This window comes from Gopherus flavomarginatus, chromosome 4 (assembly GCF_025201925.1).
Source record: "Gopherus flavomarginatus isolate rGopFla2 chromosome 4, rGopFla2.mat.asm, whole genome shotgun sequence".
Lineage (NCBI taxonomy): Eukaryota > Metazoa > Chordata > Testudines > Testudinidae > Gopherus > Gopherus flavomarginatus.
In genome coordinates this window covers 86,133,125-86,143,649 of record NC_066620.1, presented here as the reverse complement: position 1 = coordinate 86,143,649, position 10,525 = coordinate 86,133,125, and the positions used below count along the sequence as shown (strand labels likewise).

The 10,525-nt window shown below is 42.1% G+C and overlaps 1 protein-coding gene across 1 annotated transcript; it reads left to right on the top strand.

Annotated features, from left to right (window-relative positions):
• The first annotated feature begins 483 nt into the window (after positions 1-483).
• Positions 484-9,241, top strand: FAM89A (family with sequence similarity 89 member A). The gene is made up of 2 exons (XM_050949212.1): positions 484-757; positions 6,576-9,241. Exons 1-2 carry the CDS (start codon positions 521-523, stop codon positions 6,732-6,734), a joined length of 396 nt encoding a protein of 131 aa, XP_050805169.1. The 5' UTR covers positions 484-520; the 3' UTR covers positions 6,735-9,241.
• The last annotated feature ends 1,284 nt before the right edge of the window (positions 9,242-10,525 follow it).

Here is a 10,525-nt window from a genome sequence, read left to right as displayed (position 1 = left end):
GACAAAGCCCCTATTGTCTTTGTACCGATATTATTAGGATGTCTGGTCGCTCTATGCCCAGCTCTCCTGGGGCTTCTGTCCCTTACAAGGGCACTCTGGGGCCTCCTCATTGCTGGGAAGCTGCACCGTCCCGGTGGACTGGAGCTGTGTGGGAAGGAGTCACTGTCCAGGGAGAACCGAGCTCTCAGGTAGCCGGGGCTAGGCCCACGGAGGCCTTTCAATGGCAGTGCAGCAAACGTGCATTGTGCTGGCACCCTGAGCAGGAAAAGGGAGGGGAGCCCGGCCCTGCTAACTGCCCGGCGCTGAACTTGCATCCCTAGTGACCCCAACCGCCTGCTCCCTGCCTCCCTCCCACAGTTCCCCTGCTCACCCCGCCCCCTACAACCCCGCCTCTGTCCTCTCCGCTCCAGCCCGGAGGCGGGGCCGGGCCGCGGCGCTGGGACTGGGAGCCGCTCGGACCCAAGGGGGCGGCTCCTTCTCAGCGGCTGGCGCTCTGGACCGCAGCAGCAGCAGCAGCAGCATGAGCGGGCCGGAGAGTGGCAGCGGATCAGAGCTGCCGCCGCTGCCCAAGAGCCTGAGCGGGCTGCTGAACTCCTCCTCGGGCGGCGGCGGGCGCTGGCGGGACCTGGAGCGGCTCTACGCGCAGAAATCCCGCATCCAGGACGAGCTGAGCCGGGGGCGGGCGAGCAGCGGCGGCCGAGGCTCCCCCCGGCCGCCCAACCTGGACGCGGCGCTGGCCCTGCTCCGCAAAGAGATGGTGAGTGAGGGGGGCGGGTAAAAGCTGCGGGGGCTTGTCCCTCACCGCAGAGCCCCGGCGCCCCCGGGGGAGCTGGCAGGGCGGCGCTGCCCCCACACCCACCCGTGACGCCCAGAGCCCCCCACGCAGCTGCCGGCCCGGCTGGAGCCGGCCAGCTGGGGAGGAAACCACGCCCCGCCGCCAGAAAGCGCCGCACGCGGAACTGGGAGCGAGGCCCCCACTGAGCGCCCCGCTGGTCTAGCCGCGGCCGTGCTGGGGTGGGGCTGGAGTTTGGTTGCATGAAGGAGGCGGGGGATGGGGGGCGCCTGGTCTGAGGATGGCACTGGGGGGAAAGGTGTGGGTATGAGATTTTGGAGCTGGGACCATGGGTGCTGGGTTTGTTGCCGCACTTCTAGCTTAAAGTGGTTTCCATCATAGCTGGGGCTTACAGTTTGGTTGGATGGCTCTCAGCAACCGCCCGCCCCCCATACAAGTTCCAGCACCCCTGGCCAGAACAACTATTAGTTGGATCAGACGCTGTGCTCGCTGGGGGGTGGCCACGTCCAGAGTCAGCCTCGCCAACCCCCCCGCCCCCACAGATTGTTTTTAAAAAGCCATTGCATGAAAACCGGGTCCAAGCAGCTCCAGCTTTTAAGGCTTGTGGTGGCTAAAGTATCCAGATTAGTTTTGAAAATGAAGTCAGCTCCTAAATCACTGATAAGTCACCTGAAAATATTACCCTGTGTGCTCTCCAACTAGCAAAATACAATGTAAATCAAGCAACTGAAGTAGTTTTTACAGAGGCATAGTAATAATACTAAAAAAAAGTTATGAACACCCATAATAGTTACTTTGTGGGATAAATTAAGGCTGTAAATATTTAACATCTCCATCCCTAGGACAGACCAAGGGATTGTGAGGAAAATATGCTTTTTGTGGTGCATCACAATAAGGATTAATATACTTTTGTCTGAACGCAAATGACCCATCACACCAGAGAAATTTCCAGGCTTTCTTTAGCCACAGCTAAAATACACTTTTAAAATGCACCCTTAGTTCAGTCTTTTTTTCCAGTTTAGGCTCATTTCTGTGCCCCTCTCCTCCTCCTTTCTGCTCTATTGAAAATATTTGTTTTTAAAATACTTTTTTTCCCTGTGTTTAGAGTTGATTTAGGAAACACTTTTGCTGGAATTCTTTTCTCCTCCAGTCAAGTATTTTTGAAAATGTTTGATACAGTGATCAAGGCTGCCAAACCAAAAAACAAGTGTCTGAGTATTTGAATGATAAAAGTTTCTTGTGCTGTTTCAGTAAGAGGAAATCTGTTTATGTAGCAGATAGAGGTGTACTAACTGCTCAAACTGCCTTGCTAACAATAGCAGCATTGCTGGGGGTAGTATGGGTGATGGCTTAGGCTAGCTGCCTGAGTATGTTCCCTGGAGAGTTTGGGTGGATTTGTACTCAGATGGCTAGGCTGAGCCCCATCCATGCTACCCTGGCTATGCTGCTGTTTTTAGTGTGGTAGCTTGAGCAGAGTTAGCACACATCTGTCTACTGGAGCTGGGAAGCATGCTCCCCAGTGCTGAGTAGACATATTCTTAATATGACATTTTTCTCAGAGAATTGGAGTGTTATGGGCTCTTGCTGCTTTGCAAAGGGCTGTAGATAGGGCAAAATCCATGACTGATCATTGGTTTAAACAGGGTTGCAGCAGTATTATTAATATTGATGTGGGAAACCACCAAACATAAATTTAACCATAAAATCCTTTATTAAATCCAAAGGCCAAATGGTATTTATAGAATTGCTCTAAATATGCCTAAAAAGCCTAAATAATAAGCAATTTACTACATCCAAACAGTAACAAACCACTTATAAGCATTTGATCAAGATACTTACAAACAGGCTAAATCCACAGGTGCTTAGACCCATATTGGTTAGCTCTAATGTGGTCAGGCAGGAGTTGGCAATGAATCCTTGAAGAGTTTATACCTTTTGACAAACAAGTGATGTCATTGCTAAATTACTGACTTCAGCTCAAAACCAATTTGAGACAATTCACCCTTATTTCCTGTCTTAATCCAAAACAGGTTTACAGCTTCCTTTCTTCCCAAGGCCTTTCCTTTCTTATCTTCTCCCCCCCCCCCACTTGTTTACCAGCAGAACAGTGGGACGATTTGAGCTTGTTTCTTTTAAGACAATTTTCCTTTTCTTTGTCTTGTTACTGCAGCTCTTTATAGTTAGTTGGGAACCATGCATCCTTTCTACACTACAAGTAATACTACTTATTCTCATGGCCTTCTTTTACTTGCTGATTGGGGCCTTCTCCCTACTAGCCACAAACTGTAAAGCAAATATGTTATTTTCTTAGCCAAACTTAAGCTAACTCGAATTCTTTAATTTTATACTTATCCTACAATCAGTGATGTTTGTTTTGTCTGATAAGGTATTGCTGCCAGCCTGTAGAATGCTCCTCCTCAATATATTAAGAAGAAATTTTTAAATGCTAAAATCTTATTCTGTCACAACAAAAATGTTTGAGCAACTAGACAGTTTTATTAGTGTCTTGAATTTCATGTTGGATATATCAATTTGTATTGACATAGAGCAATCGTTTTTAGGTGGTTGTCAGATTGATTGTATCTCCATGGACTGCAAACGCTATTTCAGCAATGTTCTAAAGGGCAGCAGGAAAAAATTCTCAGTTTTTCATAATATGTATAATCCCTGATTTCAGAAAGTGTTAGAAATTTGAATGTCTTTGGATGGAAAATCAAGTGACATGCACATCACATGGCTTAAGTTAGAATATCTCTTTGATGCTGTAGATAGAATATCCTTAGTGATAATCTGGTTAATTAAATCTTTTGAGGAGTAAATATTTTACCCACTAGAACACATCTCCAGTTGAGGTGCAGTTGCTGACAGACGAATTCAGGAGTCTCTAACATTTTAGTAATAGGCCACCTATTTTCTGTTGGACAGATAATACTATAATATAACTAATATTCTACAAACTTAATTTTTTTACATTTTACTAAATTAAAATAATATTGAGCATGTTTTTGATGCTTAAACAGTGGAAAAGAGCTTGTGGTAAGATTCTAATGTCAACATGGGGAAAAAATACTGTATGTCCCAGCATTCTTCCCTCCATACTCAAATGAAGTTATCTGAATAGATTTTGAAGGGGACAATAGTAGATATAGAAAGGAGTAAGATTTTTGTTTTTTTGGGGGGAGGGATATATTAGCCCTTTGTGTTTAAGAAGTTGTCTCTGTTTATAGTGGTTCTAGAAAATATAGCACAAAATCATGGACTACATACTGGCTTTGTCTCTGTGCACAGGTTCTACTGAACATGAAAGATGCTCAGTGTCTAGGTTTGAGCCATAAATTGACAATAAACTAGTGATTATATGAGATTGTACTACATTAAAATTAAACCTGCCTTTACCTTGTTGAACAAAACAAACTGTGAAAAACAATCATTATTAGAATGTGTATTCTAGTCCATTTCCCAGCAAGTGCAGAATTTGTCTTTACAGAATGTTCCCAAGCATGTTTAGCTGAAACTTTCATTCCATTGGTAAGAACTCCATCACTTCCAGTAAGACATTGACCTGATTGTCTAGAATTTTTTTCTGTTCTCCATCCTAAAGATTTCCTTGTTCAGCTTCAACTCACCATCTCTAATTATTCTTCCCTGAACAATTCTTAACCTCAATGTTGATGCCCTTCAAATATTTGTAGATCCTATTCACCTCTGATGTAAGATTGCCTAACCTTTCCTCTGTGTACGTACATGTTGTAGCCTCAGAACATCCTGCTTCCATGCTTGCTTGGGGTGAGTAATTTGTTTTGATTGCTAGCTGCCATCTTAAGGATGTAGACTTTGCCTGGGCTGCTAAATATTCACTAGCCTTGCAAGGCTGAATAAGATCTTATACTGTGATTTGAGCGGAGTAGGGGTTTAAATTCAGCCACAGGTATCCCACTCTTTTCTCAGTCATGCTCATTCCCTGGAGGGGAGTTGCATTAGTGCTGCTGCTTTTGCACATTGTGCTTCTTTGCCATGGCTGAGAGAAACAGAGGAGAGAAAATGATGTGCTCCTGATCCTGCTTCACTTTTTGATGGGAGAAAAGTTTGGTGCTGGGGTAGCAGTACATGGACAACATTGGCGGGGAGGAAAGGGGGTAGCAGCTAAAGAAAATAATGAAGATGGGGAAGAAAAACAGATGTGAAGGTTATGAGGGAGTTGTGGCAGTGGTCTAGTGACATCTAACTTGAGAACTGATGTCCAGCTTTCTTTAAGTAGAGGGAAGCTGTTTGTGGGATATTATTTTATCCCTTCCTTCACTTCAGAAATGGAGGACCCCAAACAAAGAGCTAACCCTGTCTCACTTTTATCTTGTTTACCCTGTGTTGTATCTGCCCATCCTCTCTTCAGGTATTTAAATCGTAAGATCTCGGGGGCAGGCACTGTCTTTTTGTTTAGTGTACATTACCTAGCATAGTGGGGTCTTGATATCTGATTTAGGCCTCTATATACTACCACAATACAAGTAATAAATATCTTTTCCCTTTCTCCAGTTATTAGTTATGGTAAATTTCTTCCCTGGGACTAACCCTCATTAGGCACTATGTGTCAACCTAATTTTTGTTCTCCGAAATTGTTCGGTATGGCAGTTCACTTAAATTTTAGCTGTGTAGCATTTTTAACATATCGCAAATAAAGGAGATGTTTGGTTTAAGCATTTCCTTTGGTCCGCGGAATACTCTTAAAGGTATATTGGCACTTCAGTGCCAGAATGAGGCAATTCTTTCATATTAAATGGCTAGCTCTGTTGTTCTCCCCTCTGGTCTCTGCCTGCTTTGTACCTGACGGGCGTGTGTATGCTTGCCCACACACCGAAACATGGTGACTTTAGTTCTTGTAATTCTGGTGCCCTAGGTACATGGGGAAAGGTCAGCTCCTCCTACTGCTCAAGTCTGATCTGTCCAGGTTGTCTAGGGTAAAATTTTTAAAAGTACATAAATCGCTTGTTTAAAATAGGACTTTAGCTCTTAACCACTTAAATGCTTTTGAAAAATTTACCCTTAGTCCTGGACTCTTTCTGAGAAGTTGGCACGTGAGGCAGCTGACTTATGCTGTTGCCCTGTGTCAGGGAAAACAAATCAGTGTAACACAGTCCAGCAGGCTACTTGAAGGCAATTAATAGCTACAATCTCCTGAGCAGTGAGATAAATGTATACACCATAGCTTCCAGTCCTGCAAATTTCTAGAATGCTTTGATGTGGGTCCTCAGTAGCCTGATTTTTATAGTCCCTGGGTTATACAGATTTGATAACTCTTTAGTTACACTCTAACCTCATTGGTCCTGAATTTCTGAAACAGAATAGTATCTTGCACACAGTTTGTGTATGGAAGATGAGTAAATGGGACGGATGTGGTCGCACCCGTAAATCTGTCTTGAGCCTCACAGGGCGTACAAAGTGTTTTGAGTTCTCTTACATTGCAGCACACCTGTCTAGGGTTGCACAGCTTTTTGCCCAGTAAACGGGGCATGGTAATATGACTGAATCACAAGGAATGCTGTGCTACACTTTATACCATGGAACACAGCTTTCTCCACAGCTCTTTCATCTGGCTTATTCAGTGGGGTGGATATGGCCTTCCTTAGTACATTCATTAAGCTGCCATATTGCATAATTGTTCAAGATGACACACAACTCATCCTCTGAACCTGAGTAGCTGTGGGGAAAAGTGTGCAAGTGCCACCATATTGCAGTCAAATCACATTTGAAATACCAACATGTCTTTATTTTTTCCCCTCATCAGGTTGGCCTTCGGCAGCTGGATATGTCATTGCTATGTCAACTGTACTCCCTTTATGAATCAATACAAGAATACAAAGGGGCGTGCCAAGCTGTATCTAGTGCAGACTGCACATATGCTTTGGAAAATGGCTTTTTTGATGAAGAGGAGGAATATTTCTAGGAACAACAGAGCAGGGACAAAAGTGCATGGATCAGTCTTTCACCCTGTGTAACTCCCATTTCCAAGAAAGATTGGAGACTGGAATTTATCTAGACATCTCTTCTTGTGGGGTACACCCCCGCTACCTTACCTCATTTATTTCTGGCAGACTGTCAATACAAGTTACACATGCATAAGCTACTTCTGGAAAGTGATGTGCTACACGTTTTGAGGAGTCCTCCAGCATGTTTGACAGGTGGTATCATTTTTAGTTTGCAGGCTGGGTGTTTCCAACCTACTGATTTTTGGCAAGTAACTTACAGCTATAATTTTGATCAAGAGAGTGATAACATCCTGAGTATTCTAATAACTCTTTTGTAATTGTGGTGTGAATAACTATGGATGGTATGCATTTGTCAACAGTACAGATAAATACAGTTTGCAGAAATGATTTGATACACACATTCCAAGCTGTACTAAGCTAGTCTGCTCTTATCAGCCACGTCACTTAACTCCAGTTCTGCACTGGGTGGATTGTTTACACAATTTCTCAGATATTTGTCTTTCCCCCTCTCTACATAAAACCATATTTTGCCACGTTCTTTTCGTCCTAGCCCAAAAGTTATATGTATGCTAGTGAATGTTATCAGTACCTTTTTTTCCTGCTGATCTAATTCACTTTCTTAGTGCTACCAAGGGGCTATAACTTTTACACTGACTTCTAGAGATGTCTTGCATAAACATAGTTCTGTGACTGCTAACATCTGTTTCAAAAGGTTTACTCAGCTTTTACTGTATTGAATAGTAAAAGCATAGGTTCAGTCAGTCTGTCGGCCACTGTGTGGCTTGTAATAAGCCAAACTCTTATGCAAGTGTTTTCAGTCGCATGAAGATGAAGTATCAGGAAACCTTTAATACAAGATACTGGGACAAACTGCAATATTTTGTACTGGGTGAACTTTGTTTCTGGAAGGTAACCTTCAACTTAAAAAAACAAAAACAAACCTACAAAATAAATATATTGGGATTATAGTTTGCATAGTTAATACTTTTGATACCACCATATTTGCTTAGAACTAAGCTTGAAGTATAATTTTTTTGTTTTCAGTGCTTTTTAAAGCATTAAACTATGTTTATTACGATTTAATAGTGCAAGTGGGTGTGTGCGCATGTGTGTAATATTGAATGTGTTCAACATGTATCTGGGAGTAGCCAGCTTTTTTGCACCATTTTAAAGTAAAATAGCAGTGTTCAACATGGCTAATTCCCTTTAAATTTAGAAATTTAAAATCTGCTGTAAAATTCTGACATCAGACTTTGATACAGTCTAATAATTTGAACTGCCTTGAAAGAAAGGGAGAGAACAACTAATACATCTTGGACAATTTAAGTAGTTTATATATTAGAAACTTTCTGGTTTCCATTAGTGAAAGGACTAATTTCCAGGAATCAGTGGTTTATTAAGGTGTTCACTTGGCTATCTCAGATTACACTTTTAGAGAAGCAGCAAAGAATCCTGTGGCATCTTATAGACTAACAGACGTTTTGGAGCATGAGCTTTCGTGGGTGAATACCCAGTTCGTCTGATGCGCATCCGACGAAGTGGGTATTCACCCACGAAGCTCATGCTCCAAAACGTCTGTTAGTCTATAAGATGCCACAGGATTCTTTGCTGCTTTTACAGATCCAGACTAACACGGCTACCCCTCTGATACTGTTAGAGAAGCTATCCTGAATTTAGGATTTGTAAAATGCTTACCTTGGAATACCACACTTCACTAGCTATGCTGAAGGCTGGTTGTAAAGGAAAATGACACTGTACACTTAGGCAGAATACGGTGTCTCAAAGCAATTATTGTAGATATAGTATCTGTGAGCCTTCATAAGACACATACCCACATTGTAGCTACATTTTTGACCTCTGAACTAAGTCTTGTGTTGCGTCAGTATAGAGCTGCCTTAACTGGCTGCAGTTTCTGTTTTAAAAACAGTGACCTTAAGGGCTTATTCTTCAAAGGATGTTTGCCTGGTTCATGTGTTGCATTGACGTAAGTGAAGATAGTTTAGGTTGCTGTTTGTGTGTATTCTCCTTTAAATTGCGATAGTAATGGAATCTAAACTCAACAAAAGTAGAGCTGTTGTATAGGAAAAAGCTATTTCATGTGCAGTAATTTGTGTTTTTACCTCTTTAAATGTGTACTATAGAGTTCTTACATTTTAAAAAAATAATTTCTGACCTAGTTCACTCAGTAAGTGAAAAATGAAAGAATGGAGTTCTGTAAGTTTCATATAGCTAACTTAGTAATCAAAAAGACAACTTCTGTATTTAGATAATTCTCATGTTTGTGTGTATATTCAGCAATTGTACCCTTTTCACCGTGGTTAGTCTTCCAAATGTATTAAATGTAATTATTTGGATACAACTTGCTATACTCTTGGCATTAAAAAAGCTTGTCCTATTCTTTTTACATCTCCCTCTTCTCCTGACCCATCCCTGAAATAAAAATGTGTATAGCATAAAATGTAAATTTGCATGAATGTTAGTTCGTTGTACTGAATTTCAAAATACTCAGTTCTAGAAACAATCTTTTCCTCCTATATCCTGAAGCATAAGCCATGTTCTGGTCATATTGGAAAGCACATTATATGGAAATAGAATATGTATATTTATTTGGAATAGGAATGCTCCAGTATTCTGGTTCAGTTGGTTTCAAATTAAAACAGACATAGATTTTTTTTTTTTACTTGTAATTTAAGGGTCCAATCCTGCAAACACATGTAAATCAGTTTACTGATGGATGAGGTCCTAATGCCTTCACTGGGACTGTGCTCATGAAGAAGATCACTCGTGCATGTTTTTGCATTACTTGCCCTAATAGAGCAACTTCCTTATGAGCAAATGATGGCTTGATGATGGTTTTTAAATCCCAGATGGTCCCTCTACATACAAAGTTTTCAGTAGAGCCCTACAGCGGGACTGGGATCCTGTGGGTACTAGATGGACCCGCTGTCATAATAGTGGGAGTGGGATAAAAATTCAAGAAACTGTGTGGGAGCGAGTGTGAGTGGGTATTGCAGGACAAGACAGGAGCAGGATTAAAAAAATTGTTCCACATAGGGCTCTAGTTTTGAGCACAAATGAATTTTTGTGTCTCAATGTTCACTTCAGAAAAAATTTGAAACTATTAGGTAAGTCTTGTAGCACCTTTAATTTTAAAGGATCCAAAAGCGTTTTACAAATTGGAGTAGTGTATAGCTAAACACAACTGAAATGTAGTCACAGCTGGTGCAGAAGTCAGTAACCAGCTAGTCCACTGCACAATAACAATTTGGCCAGGAAGATCTGGACCACCTTGTAAACTGGAGTAATAGTAATAGGATGAAATACAATAGTGAAAAGTGCAAGGTCATGCACTTAGGGATTAATAATAAGAATTTTAGATATACGTTGGGGACGCATCAGTTGGAAGCGACAGAGGAGGAGAAGGACCTTGGGGTATTGGTTGATAACAGGATGACTATGAGCCGCCAATGTGATACGGCTGTTAAAAAAGCAAATGCGATTTTAGGATGCATCAGGTGAGGTATTTCCAGCAAGGATAAGGAGGTGTTAGTACCGTTATATAAGGCGCTGGTGAGACCCCATCTGGAATATTGTGTGCAGTTCTGGTGTCCCATGTTCAAGAAGGATGAATTCAAACTGGAACAGGTCCAGAGACGGGCTACTAGGATGATCCGAGGAATGGAAAACCTGCCTTATGAAAGGAGACTCAAAGAGCTTGGCTTGTTTAGCCTGGCCAAAAGAAGGCTGC

Coding starts and splice junctions, on each gene's coding strand:
- FAM89A (XM_050949212.1), top strand. CDS start 521: ATGAGCGGGCCGGAGAGTGGCAGCGGATCAGAGCTGCCGCCGCTGCCC. Junction 758..6,575: donor CCCTGCTCCGCAAAGAGATG/GTGAGTGAGGGG, acceptor TCCCCTCATCAG/GTTGGCCTTCGGCAGCTGGA.